This window comes from Rhineura floridana, chromosome 1 (assembly GCF_030035675.1).
Source record: "Rhineura floridana isolate rRhiFlo1 chromosome 1, rRhiFlo1.hap2, whole genome shotgun sequence".
Lineage (NCBI taxonomy): Eukaryota > Metazoa > Chordata > Lepidosauria > Squamata > Rhineuridae > Rhineura > Rhineura floridana.
Window position 1 is genome coordinate 170,908,403 of NC_084480.1, and position 13,992 is coordinate 170,922,394.

The 13,992-nt window shown below is 43.4% G+C and overlaps 1 protein-coding gene across 7 annotated transcripts in view; it reads left to right on the forward strand.

Moving 5' to 3' along the window:
• Nucleotides 1-12,128, forward strand: part of MGME1 (mitochondrial genome maintenance exonuclease 1) — a 29,902-nt gene extending 17,774 nt beyond the window's left edge. For all 7 annotated transcript variants that reach the window (XM_061585649.1, XM_061585632.1, XM_061585622.1 and 4 more), the window contains exons 4-5: nt 6,691-6,823; nt 10,701-12,128. In XM_061585649.1, coding sequence (XP_061441633.1) covers nt 6,691-6,823; nt 10,701-10,847 — 280 coding nt within the window. In that variant the 3' untranslated portion in view covers nt 10,848-12,128. The remainder of the gene's footprint in view (nt 1-6,690; nt 6,824-10,700) is intronic.
• The last annotated feature ends 1,864 nt before the right edge of the window (nt 12,129-13,992 follow it).

Consider the following 13,992-nt stretch of genomic DNA (forward strand, 5'->3'; position numbering starts at 1 on the left):
ACGGAACGGATCTGATTGGGGCATGATCTCCAGTATCAATGGAATGTTTGGCTATACTGGTTCGGCCAGGTTTATTGCTAAAGAGATTCCCATAGTTTTTCAAAACTCTCAGAATCTCTTCTTTTACTTCCTCCTTCACCTCCTCTGACCATTCCAATTGATCTACCCCTCCTTTGTCTTTGCTTTCCTGTACCAAATCCGGAAGTTCAGGCCCACTTCCCTCAGGGAATAAGGTAACTTGCAACACCTTTGCATCCCTGGTATGGTAAGGCTTTAACATATTTACATGAATCACTTTGTTTTTGTTTAATTGGTCTGTGGTAATTACATACGTCACTGTGTCAAGCTTTTCTCTTATGGTATATGGTCCCTCCCAGTTAGCCTGTAATTTATCATGTTTCCTGGGTATGAATGCCATAACTATATCTCCCACATCATACACACGTTCCCTGGCTGTTCTGTCATACCAGTAACTTTCCTTCTGCTGAGCTTGACTCAGATTCTCTTTCACAACTTCCATCATTTGTTTCACTGGTTCACATTCATTCTCTCTCTCAGCAGGCATCCACAGTCTATATAAAATCCCATTCTCACACACAATTTGATTCCTCAGTTTGTCAGTAAAGGGAATCTTTTGTGTCAGGGCTTGGTCCTTTATTTGCTTCAAACTTGTATCCTTATTCAGTTCTTCCCTGAACTGCTCTGCATCATCACTAGAACCCACTTGATACAAGTTGTTTCTTTCAGCAGGCCTTCCAGGGGTTGCTATGGTGACCGTAGGCTCGAAAACAGGTTGCACCCTGTTTTCTTCAGCCTCTGTTAACAAGGCTTCTGTCTCTCTGCCAAGCTGTCGCCTGGTCACCACATATATTTTTCCTTGTGTCCCCATTACATCTCTGTATCACTGGCTCTTGTTGTTGGGCATTAATACCCACTTTATATTCTCCCTCTCGGCCTCTCCACTCCATTTTCACTAGGGCCATGGGTAAGCTTTCTGGTTTTCCCCTCACTCCTTGGATAGTCACCGTTTCCTGAGGTAATATTTCCTCACATTTTATTAAATCTGGCCTCAGTAACATCTGAGCGGCACCAGTATCAAGCAATGCCCAATAATTTGCCCCTTGAACACACACTTCTTCTCTTAGACTCGAATCCAAGTCTTTTACTTCTGTCCAGTTTATCTGGCAGAACTGAACCTTTTTCGTTGTTAGATCTTTTGGTTCTGTTTCTACTGCCCTTGCCTGAGCAGGATTACTAATGGGGTTGGCAACCTCACATTGAAAACATAGGTGCCCCGGTCTACCACATTTATAGCATAATTTCTCCTCCATTTTAGGGTACACAGATCCACTCTGGGGTGTCCTGTGCCCTTCAGATTTTACTGGAGGACTCACTCGCTGTGGCACCACATCCTTTTTGCCGCCATTATATGGTCTGGGTTTAAACTCTCTTGATGTTTTCCCCACCCAGCCAGTTCTGTTGGAGGCAAAGTGATCCGGCATCTCTGCGGCCTCCTGCACCGATGTAGGGGAACGGTCTTTGACAAGGAGCTTTATTTCTGGTGGTAACTGATGGAATAATTGATCCAGTATCATGAGGCTTTTCACCTCTTCCACTGACTGAGCTTTGGCACTACTCATCCACTTTCCAAATATATCCATCAACTTTGCTCCCAGTTCAACAAAAGACCTCCCTGCTTGGATCTGACAGTTTCGGAATAACTTTCTAAAATAGTCTGGTCCCAGTCTGAATCTTTTGTATACTGCCTCTTTAAACTCGGCATATGTGACGGGCTTGTCTGAGGGGAAATATTGGTATACCTCAGCCAATTCCCCTTTGATCAGGTTTGATAAATATTGCATATATTTATCCTCTGGTAGCCCCCACAATTGAGCCGCTTTTTCAAAAGTGCTGAGGTAAATTTGTGGATCTTGTCCCGGCTCAAACACTGCAAAGTCTTTTGCTGTATCTTTGTTACCTTTATCTTTGTTTCATTTCTGTCCTTTCTTGTTTCATCAGAATGAAACTTCTCTCTTTCAAACTTTAACTTTTCCACCTGTATTTCAGCATCCACTCTCATTCTCTCAAATTCCAACTCCCGCTGTTTTTCTTTCTCATCCGCCTCCCTCCTCAATCTCTCAGTTTCCAACTCCCTCTGCTTGTCTTTTTCCTCAGCCTCCCTCCTCAATCTCTCAATTTCCAACTCCCGCTATTTTTCCTTCTCTTCCGTTTCAAAGACCCTCTGTTTGTCTTTTTCCTCAGCCTTCCATCTTAACTTCTCTCTCAAATACTCTATATAAGCGGGATTGCTTAAGTATCCTTCTGGGGTCTCTTCCCTGACAGGTTGTTTTTGCTGGACAGTTGTAAATCCTATTAGTGCTACCCTCAATTCATCTACCCCTTTACCCTCGTGAGGTAAATTGAATGTTATGCACTTCTCCACCAGCTCCTCTCTTTTCATCTTAATATATTCAGCCATGATGTTGGAGTTCACTCACTCTTTGCCACACACTCTTTGCCAGTCACTCTCACAAGTAATCTTTATTTGTTATTTCTGTTTCCACACCACTGTTAGGGGCTCTCTTTTGTCCGTACCCCACCTCTACAGCCAACACCTGTGTTCGTATTCTCTGTTGTTCGTATCCCACCGCTACTGCCACCACGTGTGACGCCCTTCCCTGGCTCTCCCTGTCAGGTTCCTACCTGCTCGTGGCTACTGCCTGTCACTAGGCACCACCAGGGACTCCACCAGTCCGGACTGTCCTTTTTTATGGTTTCTCTCTCCGCTCTAGCACAGACCTCATGAGATCCCCTGCTAGGCAGCACCACCAGTCACGTCCTATAACCAGTATTCCCAGAGACTCTGCCTGAGTCTCTCTATCAGGTTACCTCTGTGACTGCGTGCTTAAGCTGTCCCCAATCCCTTTGATCTTTATATAAAAAGCATACAACTCTGGGTTGCTCTGGATACTTGTGGTGTTATATTCTTCCCTTCACCGCTGTCACCAATTGTTACAGTTTCCCTTCAGCCTTGGTAAGCACCTTGCCCTCCCTTCTGGTCTGTATATTCCCCAGCCAAGGATCAGGCCTCCGGTAAACCAAAATAGTGTTTATTAAATATTAGAAATAACAAGATTACTTTATAAAGGCACATAAGCATATGGTTTCATCTATTCCTGTGATACTTGTCTTAGTATTAATCCGAACTCCACACTCTCCTCACATCCACCAACTCTCCACACAATCTCCTCTCAAAAACCCCACCAAACACCTCAAACAACCCACCAACGTCCACTCAGATTCAACTGTCATCCTTCCATTTATACTCTCAGCCATTCAAACACTCAGCCAATCATCCTGCATTCTACTGCTCATTTACTCCCCCCTCCTCTTTCATTCCACTTACCACATATCTTCTATACAAACAGCACTTACCATATATACATTAATACAGGAACATCACATGGTCCAACAACATCTGGAGGCACACTGGTTGGGAAAGGCTGTACTAGACTATATATCAAATTAGATGAACGTTTGGGTGCAAACATGGGTACACTCCTACACTTGGGTATGTTTTCTGACAGATACCAATATTTTTGAATAGTTTCTTTAATCTGTGGTGTATATCCCTTAAATGTTATAGGTACAATCATCCTGTTAGGTTCTATTTTGTGATCTTTAGGCATTTATAGAGTGGCACCTCACAGATTTAGCTTTATAAAATGCCTGTTTTAATATCTTTCAAGGATATCCTCTTTCTTGTAATTGGTCCATAAGCTCCCCGGCTTGGACATCAAGCTCTTTTAATCAGCTGCAATTTCTTCCAAGTCTTAACATTTGGGAATAAGGTAGATTCCTTTCCAGGTATCCAGGATGGTAACTATCAAATTGTAAATAGGAATTGACATCTAAGAGTTTTCTGTAAATCATGGTCTCAAGATTTTCTTGAGCATAATCTAATTTCCAAAAAATGAATCTGTTGTTTATGATATACCACATGAAATTTAATGCTGGGATGCAGTTTGTTAACCAATTCCCCAAATTTCTGGAATCTGTCTTCAGAGCCCTGCCATATAATGAAGATATCATCAAGATAACTTTTACATAACAGTATGTCATCCCTATATGGATTTCCTACATGTGTTCATTGTACATGTGTTCTTTCAATTTAATCCATGTATAAATTGCATTGTGTACTGAGACAGCCCTATGGTTCTCATGGTAGCCATGAAGTCCTGCGCTGGCCCAGGCAAGGTGGAAACAACATGAATATTGAAGTTCCACAGAATCATTGTCCTGGGATCATTGCATTGCAGACTGCTTCCACCAGCTCAGTCAGGGAGGTGGTTGAGCTGTGGGGTGGATGGTACACTAAGATCCCTGTTCTGTCTTTGCCACCCAACACCAAGTACAAACCCTCATATCCATCTCCCACATATACTGGCCTTCTGGTGAGAATGATGGAACTTTTACGGATGACTGCCATTCGTCCTCCCCCTTTAAACTGTGTTGACTGTGGGTTTTAAATACTTGTCTATTAGTGACTCCTGGCACTTCACGGTATTTTCTTTGCTAATAAAAATATGCATGGGGTTTCTGTCTACTGGATAATGGCTCTGCCTGAAGAAATGAGACACTGCTGTATGTCTGGTTTTGGCTTCACTTCCAGCTATCTGTTGCAATCATGCTTTGCTTTCCCTTGCAGTGTGAGTTGTTATAAGAAGATTAGCTTAAAGTTTTGATTGGCTATAAATAAAATATGGTAAATTCATTATTTTAATTCTCAATTTATCTCCCCCCACCCCTGGTTTTACAAATAGATGTGTGTGTGAGAGAAGGGGGAATCTAAAATATGTAAACAACTACCAGCCAGTCGCCAATGTCTCCTTGCCTTCTTGGGCAAGGTTCTTGAGCAGATGGTCGCTAACCAGATCCAGGTTCTCTTGGATAAGACCAATTTTCTAGATCCATTTCAGTCCAGGTTTAAGTATGGTTTTGGCATGGAAACTGTCTTGGTCATCCTGTATGAGGGCCTTTGTTGGGAGAGAGTTGGAAGAATGTGAACCTGGTGATTCTTCTTGATCTCTCAATGGCTTTCGATCCCGTCAACCATAATATCCTCCTGGAGTGTCTGTCTGAGATGCCGATGGGGGTACCATTTTGTAGTTTTTCCAACCCTTGAATGGCTGTTTCCAGAGAATGTTGCTGTGTGTGTGTGTGCTGATTAGCTCTGTGGAGTCTCCGATGTGGGAGTTCACAGGGGTGAGTCTTGTCCCCTGTGCTGTTTAACATTTATATTAAACCACTGAGTGGGGTCATCTGGAAATTTGGAGTGCATTGTCATCAGTATGCTGACGACCCGGCTCTATTTCTCCTTTACATTTGTAAGTGCTGGACGTGTTGGACTGGTGTCTAGCTTCAGTAATGGACTGGATGATAACCAGTAAACTGAAACTACATCCAGATAAGACTGAGGTACTTAGTGGGTGGTTCCCTGCTGCATCAGAGTTGTACGAGAGAATTTTCTTAGGAGGTTTGCAAATTTCTATACATACAACTTCCACCACTCTAGTGGTGCTAAGCTCATGACACATTATTGGAAGAATGACAGTTGTAAGGTTTTTTTTTTTTAAAGGGTGGAGTATAAAGTTTTCAATAATAAGAGGCCATTATTATATGACTGTAGTTCACCTCTGTGGCCTCTGCTGCTGCTTCTGCAGAGATAGAGAAGATTGTGATCTCTAGCCCAAGTGATGTCTATTTTTATTACTAAGCAAGGGTCCACAAATGTGTTTGTCAGTAGCAAATGCATTTTTTTATTTGATGAGAGTTCAGTGGTGCCAGCCACACGGAGACCTTGGCCTCAGACTGTGCAATAGGAAGGGCAGTGGGTTTGCATGCCCTTGCTTACCCATCTGCCCCTCCCCATTTAGTGCTCTAGCAGCTGCAAAACAGACAGCAGTACTCTTGCACGGTTCTACAGTGGTACCTATGACTGAATGCCTGAGAAATGGACCGTCCTCAGAGTGAGGTAGCCCTGGATATCGTTTAAGAGTAGTAAGCTATTATATTTTAAATTTTAATATTTTACTACTGCAAGCTATGTAGTATTTGATGCTGCTGTAGCAAAGCAGTAACAGCGTAAGCACTCTTTAGGGCTACCTTGCCCACAATTCCTCACTTTTGAAGGATCCTACATTCCTTAGGGTCCTTATCAGGAGAGAGGCCCTGGAGAGCCTTGGCACATGTGCATGCCACTGCAGATTCAGCAGCAGAACGGGAAGATGAGAAGGAGAAGTCAGCACACAGCAGTGGCACTTGGGGCAGTGGTAGCCTTTGCCTCAGGCAGCAGAATGGCTTCCACAAGCCCTTCAGTTCACCATGCCATGAGGACAAATGTTCACCCTTCACCTGAGCCCTGGATTGGACTCTGTCTTACATTGTGCTGGTTTAAGAGGCACTTGGACAGCAATGAGAAACCTCACTGTTTTCCCAGCACCTCCAAGACTTTGCAAAATAGGGATAAGGCCCTTGTCTCATCTTACTGGGAGCTGATGAAGAGGGTGGGGACTTGTTTAAGACAAGCCCTCATCTCTCTCCCTCTCTCTCAAATAGGAGGGTCAGTAACAAGCGCAAATTTTGGCTGGCTTATTCATAACTATTTTCTTTTTATACTTGGCCACACAGAGGGAAATTATGCGTAATTGAATGGAAGACGTCAGGGAAACCAAAACCATTTCTCCGGAATACTTTTGACAATCCGCTACAGCTTGCGGCATACATCGGCGCCATAAACCATGATGGCAATTACAACTTCCAGGTCAGTAAGGCTGGTAGCTGCTGAGTTGCTGCACAGTTTGTATTTGGTGCCGCTTATTTATTCACATTCATAGTGGAGCTAAATCTGTTTTCATCATATGGCATTCCAGATGAGTCTGATCTAGGCAGAGCAATCCAGTGGCCCTGTACTATGGTGGTTCATTAACACCAGCCTTGAATTGGCCTAGTTTAGTTGGGATCTATGCAGTCCTAATAGCAAAGCTGGAAAAAAAAAGAGAGCACATCAAACACAAAAATGTCGCAACTCTGACAATCACTACTTGTGTCTATGGTACCACTACCTACTCACACCATGGCATGCTGAGGACACCTATGTGGAAGCCATGCATAGCAGCTGCCAATCAACCCACAGTGATGGAGAAACCACCACCATGCCATTACGCTGCCCCATTACTCACATGAGATACAACATGCCAAACATAACCACACTATAGTGCCTCAACAATCGGATCCTTGCTGCTAGGGATGGGGTAGAAATACAATTTGTTTCACATTTAAAGCCAAATCTGTCAAATTTGCACTTTCTGAAACAATATGAGAACTGAAACATAGCCATCCTCCAAAATGCACACTTATCTGAATTTTGCAATGCAGTTCTTCAACCCAACGATGCAAGATTGCATGTATTAGGGGGAAATGTGGATAAAATGAATGTTTACTAATAGACAAAAAACCTTGCAGTTTAAGAACATTCCTATAGCCAACAGAAATTTCTATCAAACTTTAAAAAGCAGGAAAATTGGGCAGCTATAGTGAATGCCCCAGGGGAGCAGGAGACCTGACCTCCTCTCTGAGATATTGTACTGCCCTACAAATTTGTCAGAAAATGCAAACACAATTTGGGTTGGTCTTTCACAGTCCAATCCACTTGCTGTGTACCTTGGAAGAATTTGGTAACATGTGCCTCTGGGGGGGAAGGAGGGGAATGGAAGGGGATGGAGGAGGGGTGAAAGAAGGGGGAGGGAAGGGGCAAGAGGGAGGGGATAGGAGGGAAGAGGAAGGGAGGGCAGGTTTGATCATTTGCATGCTTTTTGAGTTCAGTGGGATTTATGCCTGTGCAATCATGCTTAGGATAGGTGAAACTGACCTGGGAAAGGGGCAGGGAGGGGAGGAGGAGGGGAGGAGATCAGATGGGTGGGCACTGGGCAGAGGGGAAGCCCCTTTCCTTTCCAAAAGGAAAACACTGTGAATAGTATCATTCTTTTTCAGGGTTTCCCCCACCTTTTTAGTCTACAGGAGGCACCCAAATTTAAACCAAAGCTGTCCCTGGCCACATCAAAACCAGACCTTTATTTCACTTTAGACAGTCATGGCTTCTCCCAAAGAATCCTGGGAAGTGTAGTTAGTGAAGGGTGCTGAGAGTTGCTAGGAGATGTGTTGTTCCCCTCACAGAGCTTCAGTAAGAGAGGCTGGCTATTAAACGACTCTGGCCACTGGAGCTCTGTCAGAGGAGTCCACTCTCATCACCCTTCACAAACTACACTTCCCAGGATTCTTTGGGGGAAGCCATGGCTGTCTCAAGTGAAATAAAGGTCTGGTGTGGGTGTGGCTCCCTGATTAGGCAAGCCCAGCAGCTGTGAGTCTGGCTTTTAGAACACTGGCAGTTGGTTCTTACTGAACATGTGCAGCCTTTTCATTGAGTTCAGTGCTAAATTTCTTAAATTAATTAAAAATCAGCCAGGCATTTTTTTAACTTTTAAACTGCAGAAGATGAAGGTCAGAGTATGGGGGAAGGTGAGTAATAGGATTACAGGTACTCTGTGAACATGGCTGATTTTTAATTAATTACAACCAATTTTGAGAATTCTGACAGAAAAAAGTCCAAAAGGGGTTGGTTTTTCTCTCTCTTTAAACTTTCAATTCTCTCTGACTGTTTTGTGTATCGCCACAAAAACTTAGAGGGTTGTTAAGCAAGTATTTCTGAGTTCAGGACTATAAGTTTTGTAAGGTTTTGTTTATAAATGAGCTTATAGGAAGCATCAGAATGGCATGGGGGGTATTTTCAATTTAACATTGCGGAATGCGAAAAATCCATGCTGATTGTAGTATACAGCCACTCTCGTGGCCGTACAATATTAGTGAAAATGACATCCAAAAATACATTATATTAGGAGAAATTGCTTGCAAAAATATGTACATTAGTCAGAACGGCATACAAAAATATCTTTGTTAGGAGAAATTTACACTAAAATGCTAAAGAATTTTCATGAGGATTTAAAAAAAAAAAATCACATTGCTGCAGAAATGTGGATAACTTAATTTAAGACTAGAAAAATGAGAAACCAAGAGAACTGAAATTGCCAGATCTTTCCATTTGTACTCACTGTCAATGTTTTGAATCCCTTTACATCACTTGCACACAATCTGCAAATAACCATCTTTGACTGACCAACACACTATGACTCGCAGGGAAGACTATCCAAACCTGGGCTCCTTTGGGAGAAAAGGCGGCATATAAATTCAATAAATAAATAAAGTTCCACCTGTGGGGTATATGGTATCCCAGCAAGATTAATGCCAGAAGCAGAAGAGGGAAAGCAAGACAGGAATATAATACACACTCCATAGGGCAGTTATTTTAATTGCGCATAAACAGATGAGCAGGGATGTTGCTAGACCCCAGTGTGGAATTTAGTGCCCTAAATTTCAGCCAGCCACTCTGGTTTCCAGATGCTGCACATTTGTGATTTATTTTACTTTATTTTTTGTTGCAAGTGTGGCTGTGCTTTTTCCTTTTTGTATTGGTGGTGGCAGCTGTGCACCATCAGGTCTGGGTGGGGATGTAGGAGATAAGAGTTAGAGGAGGAGCACATGATGTTATTTTGAGGCAAGCTTCAGTTGTAAAGCATGCACAGCCATAGAAGAGGAAGGGCCGTGGCTCAATGACAGAGCATCTGCCACTCACTCAGAAGGTCCCAGGTTCAATCCCAAGCATCTCCAGGTAGGGCTGGGAAAGACCTCTGTCTGAAACTCTGGGGAGGCCACTGCCAGTCAGTGTAGACAGTACTAAGCTAGATGGATTGATGTTCTGACTGAGGATAAGGTAGCTTCCCATGTTTCTAAGATGAGCTGTGGAGGGCTTGCCTGCCTTTTGAAGAAAGAGAAATACCTGTGCCACCCATCACCTTGTCTAATAGCATGTTAGACCCACCCAAATGTTTGACAAGTGCCTGCAGAGTGTGCAAGTCAGAAGTACTGCCCGAAACTGTAGATGAAGTAATTGCACAACTGTTGCCACCGCAAAGCACTTGCCAACATTTGGGACCTAAGCCTGGGCAGCAACTGCCTGTTAAACAGGAGAGAATTACTGATGCAGCACTCGCCATGCCATCTGTTCATTTATCTTTCTTTCCCTTTCCACCAGAAAAATAAAGATGATGGAGAAGGTGGGTGAGAAAAGGTGCTGTGGCGATGTTTCAGGGAGCTGGGACAAAGCAACCTGTTCCTCCACAGGGTGTTTCCTTGGCTTCTGTGATGGCCATGGAGAAGGAAAGTCTTTTTTCTCTGTCTAGCATGGAAACCAAGAGAGCTGCCTGGACAGGGACGGAACTAGAAGGAAAAGCTGTGAAGTTGTGGCTTCAGACTGTCCTTCACCAGCAAAGAGCTCTACTTGCTCTGCTGTTCACTTGCCCAGACTCAGGCTTTTTACACCAATCTACACAGTCATCTCAGATCTATTTGCATGTCTGACAGATAACTCATGCTTTAGAAAGGGTCAAAGAGTTAAGTCTGGAATGAAATAGGTCAATTTGTACATGTTCCCACAATTTGAAAAGCATTTCACCTGTGTAGCAATAAGATCAGTCAACTGAAATTGCACATTTTCTACTGAACAATTGACTTACCTTGCTTCTCAGGTTAATTGTGGACTCCTTGTGGTTGCCTACAAAGATGGTTCTCCTGCACATCCACATTACATGGACTCTGAGCTATGCTGTCAGTACTGGAACAAATGGCTGTATCGCTTGGAAGAATATAAAGAGAAGAACAGTGGAACTGTGTAACACATTTTCTTGGAATTTAAGACCCTTACTACTTTGACTTTGAAGCTAATAGTGGAACTAAATGTTAGTGGAAAAACATGCATTTTGTCTTAATGTGGGCCATTTGCAGGGAAAGGATTAAGCATTGTCTCCTTTGCACCTACCAATTCTCCCCTGCCATTTCCCCCTGGCCAATTTTTTATTGGGAGCAGGCTTTCCTAGCTTGCCCTGAAACCAGAAACCAAGGTGGTGGAGAAATGACCTTGGGAGTAGAACTTACAAGAGAGAGTGAGCAGGTGTGGATGGTGCTTAAGCATCCCTCATCCTTTTTATGGCTGCAAATTCTCTACTGCAAATCCCTTCTATGACCCTGCACTATTTTTAGCAAATACAGGTTTTGAGAAGTTTCTCTTAGAAATGAGTTTCCGTTCTGCTGTGTTTCTTTACCTGTTGAGTGGGGGACTCCTTGCCAATCACAGATGCAAATGAAAAAGCCTAAGGGGATACTGCCAGTTCAAATTGTGCTCAGTTGTTCAACACAGCAGCTCGGACCCAGCAAATACTTTGTCAGCATGACACATCAGGGCTCCCATCAGGACTCCACTTGTGGTTTTCAGGCTAAAAGGAACAACAATTAAAAAAACCCTCTCTAGTAGACCTTTGGTTCCTGCTTCTGCTTCTTTCTTTCTGGGACTGACTGGACTTAGTGTCTGGAACAGAGAGGGAAGGAGGGAGGTCAAATTAGGGTAAGTGTGGATGAGAGGGGGGAAAAGTGGAACAGGAAAAATGTTTGCATGATGAGGGAAGAGAGAAGCAGATTTTTTGTTGGAGTTATATATAGGGGAACTAACTTTGGAGTTAGTGTGTGGAACAAGTTGATCCACTAGGCTCCACTTATCAGTGTATGTTGTGTGCTTGATATACAATCCTTAGGTTTAATTAACCATTTTACATTTGAACCAAAGTCTGACTCCTGCACCTGTTTTCTGAGGAGCCAATGAAATATCTGCATTAAACTTTGTATGTTCATTTTTTACATAACTCTACATTGTAGTTTAAACACCTCCATTTTAAACACCTACCATTTTTTTAAGGTGGGGGAAGAAAAGATGCAAAATAGATTGTAATGTAATATGTGAATCAAGGGCTCTTAAACATTGTACTTTTTACTATTAGCCTGGCCCATTCCAGTTTATACAGTACTGTGATGTAACAAACCATTTATTTTAACCTCTGCTTTGTCACTATGGTTGATCTCAAAAGTGCCTCTGTGTCACGCACAATAAAGCACAGTCAACTGTTAACACTGCCTGTTCTTGAAGAGAGGCAATAAACTCAAGAAAATGCCCTATGGTGTGGTCTAAGGGCACATTAAGACCACTGTCAGCTCTACACTGCGTCAGCAGTGCCGGTGGGGGCTGGAAATTGCTGGGTGGTTGGCAGGGAAGCAAAGTCCTTAGCCAGCAGTCTGGCCATAAATCTGCCAGGTCTTAGGAGGAGGGAATCTGATAAGGGCCAGGCTTGTCCGAAGTGTACTTGCCGAGTCAGGAGTCCAGAAGCGAGGTCAGTAGAGGTCCGGGATCAAGTGCCAAGGGGTCAGTCCGAAAGAGGGTGCCAGGAAACTAGGACCACACAAGCCACACCTGACATTGCAGTCAGCAACAAGCTGCAGCAAAGGTGTGCCTTATAAAGAGCAAGGTTGACAGCAGGTGTGAGTCCTCAGCGTTTGGGCCTTAAGGAGACAGGCCTGCCTCTCTTCTGCCTGACCTTCTGCTGTCTACGTTCTGCAGGTGAGGGGGGAGTATCCTGTTCACTGTCTGTGTCTGGCTGCAGGGCCTCTGCTGTCCCTAGGGTGCTCTGCAGGTGAGGGGCAGAAGGAGCTGGATTCTCAGGAGGCTCCTCCATGTCTCCTTCTGAGTCTGCTGCTCCTGGGTCTGCTGCTGTTACTCCCGAGTCATCCTCATCTGAGGAGTCCTCTGACGGGGCCATGACAACCACCATCTTGCTAAAGCTGAGTCAGTCTGAGTCCAGTTAGTGGATCCGGATGGCCAACCACCTGGTAACCCCATGGATGTTGTCTTGGATTCCATGGTGGAAGCAAGGGTGGCTATAAATGCAGGAAAATAAGCCCCCATTGAACCTTTTATATTTACCTTTTTAGGCACCCAAAATATATTTGGTTTTATATTTGTGTTCTCTTTGTAATGTGGTAACTGTTGAATACGGAGATATCAGAGTGAGAGGAGGTCTGCACAGTCAGGACATAAATCTGTTTCATGTTTGAATACTACTTCTATATCTGGTATTTTTTTGGGTGTGTGTGTGTGAAACAATTCCATGCCTTGCAGAATAAAATATGTAAATGGAAGTTGTTGAATGAACACATTTAGAAGTCTGCATTTCCTGTTCAAATATAACCCCACACTCATTTTCAACATAACCAGAAAACATGTAAAACACAATGTGATGCCATATCTTTGCTAAGCACTCAGGTATCACAATGAAACTTAGCATATACATTTAAAAAGTTTAAACACTAGCGTGATACCCACACCCATTTTCTGGGTGTAGGATAGAAAAGAAAAAATGCAAAATATATTGCAGTGCAGTAGCTGAATTGAAGCTTTTCAGATACTGCGTGTTACTCGTTTAAAAGTCGTAATCAACTTGAAGGCACGTAACAAACCCCAATATAGACACAGATGTAGTTTTCACAGGGTGTCAGTTATGCTGTTTCATATTGCAGATATGGGCTTGTGTGTTTGAATGCTCCTCCATGCAAAACAATTCTTTGCAGATAGAAAGCTGGCACGTGAGGGAGAAGGGTGACTTGCCCATGAACAAAATACTGGTCAAATCTGCTAGAAAGATACTGCCTGAATGAAAAAAAAAGTGCACATAGATTGATTGCATTGTCAGCACTGAATACATATTCCCAAAACATAGCTCTGCTTTAAAATCTGTGCAGAAATCCACATTTTAATCTGTTAATTTTGGGTGCAATTCTGAAGCCAGTCAAGGCCAGCTGAGGAACCACTGACACAGTTTAAGTGCTGCTCTGCCAGCAGAGAGGGACGTCTGGTGGCAGGATGGCACTCACGCCACTGAACTGCCCCCCACCCCCAGGTAAGCCTGTGGAAAGCTCCAGAGGTGTAGATGTCCTGCT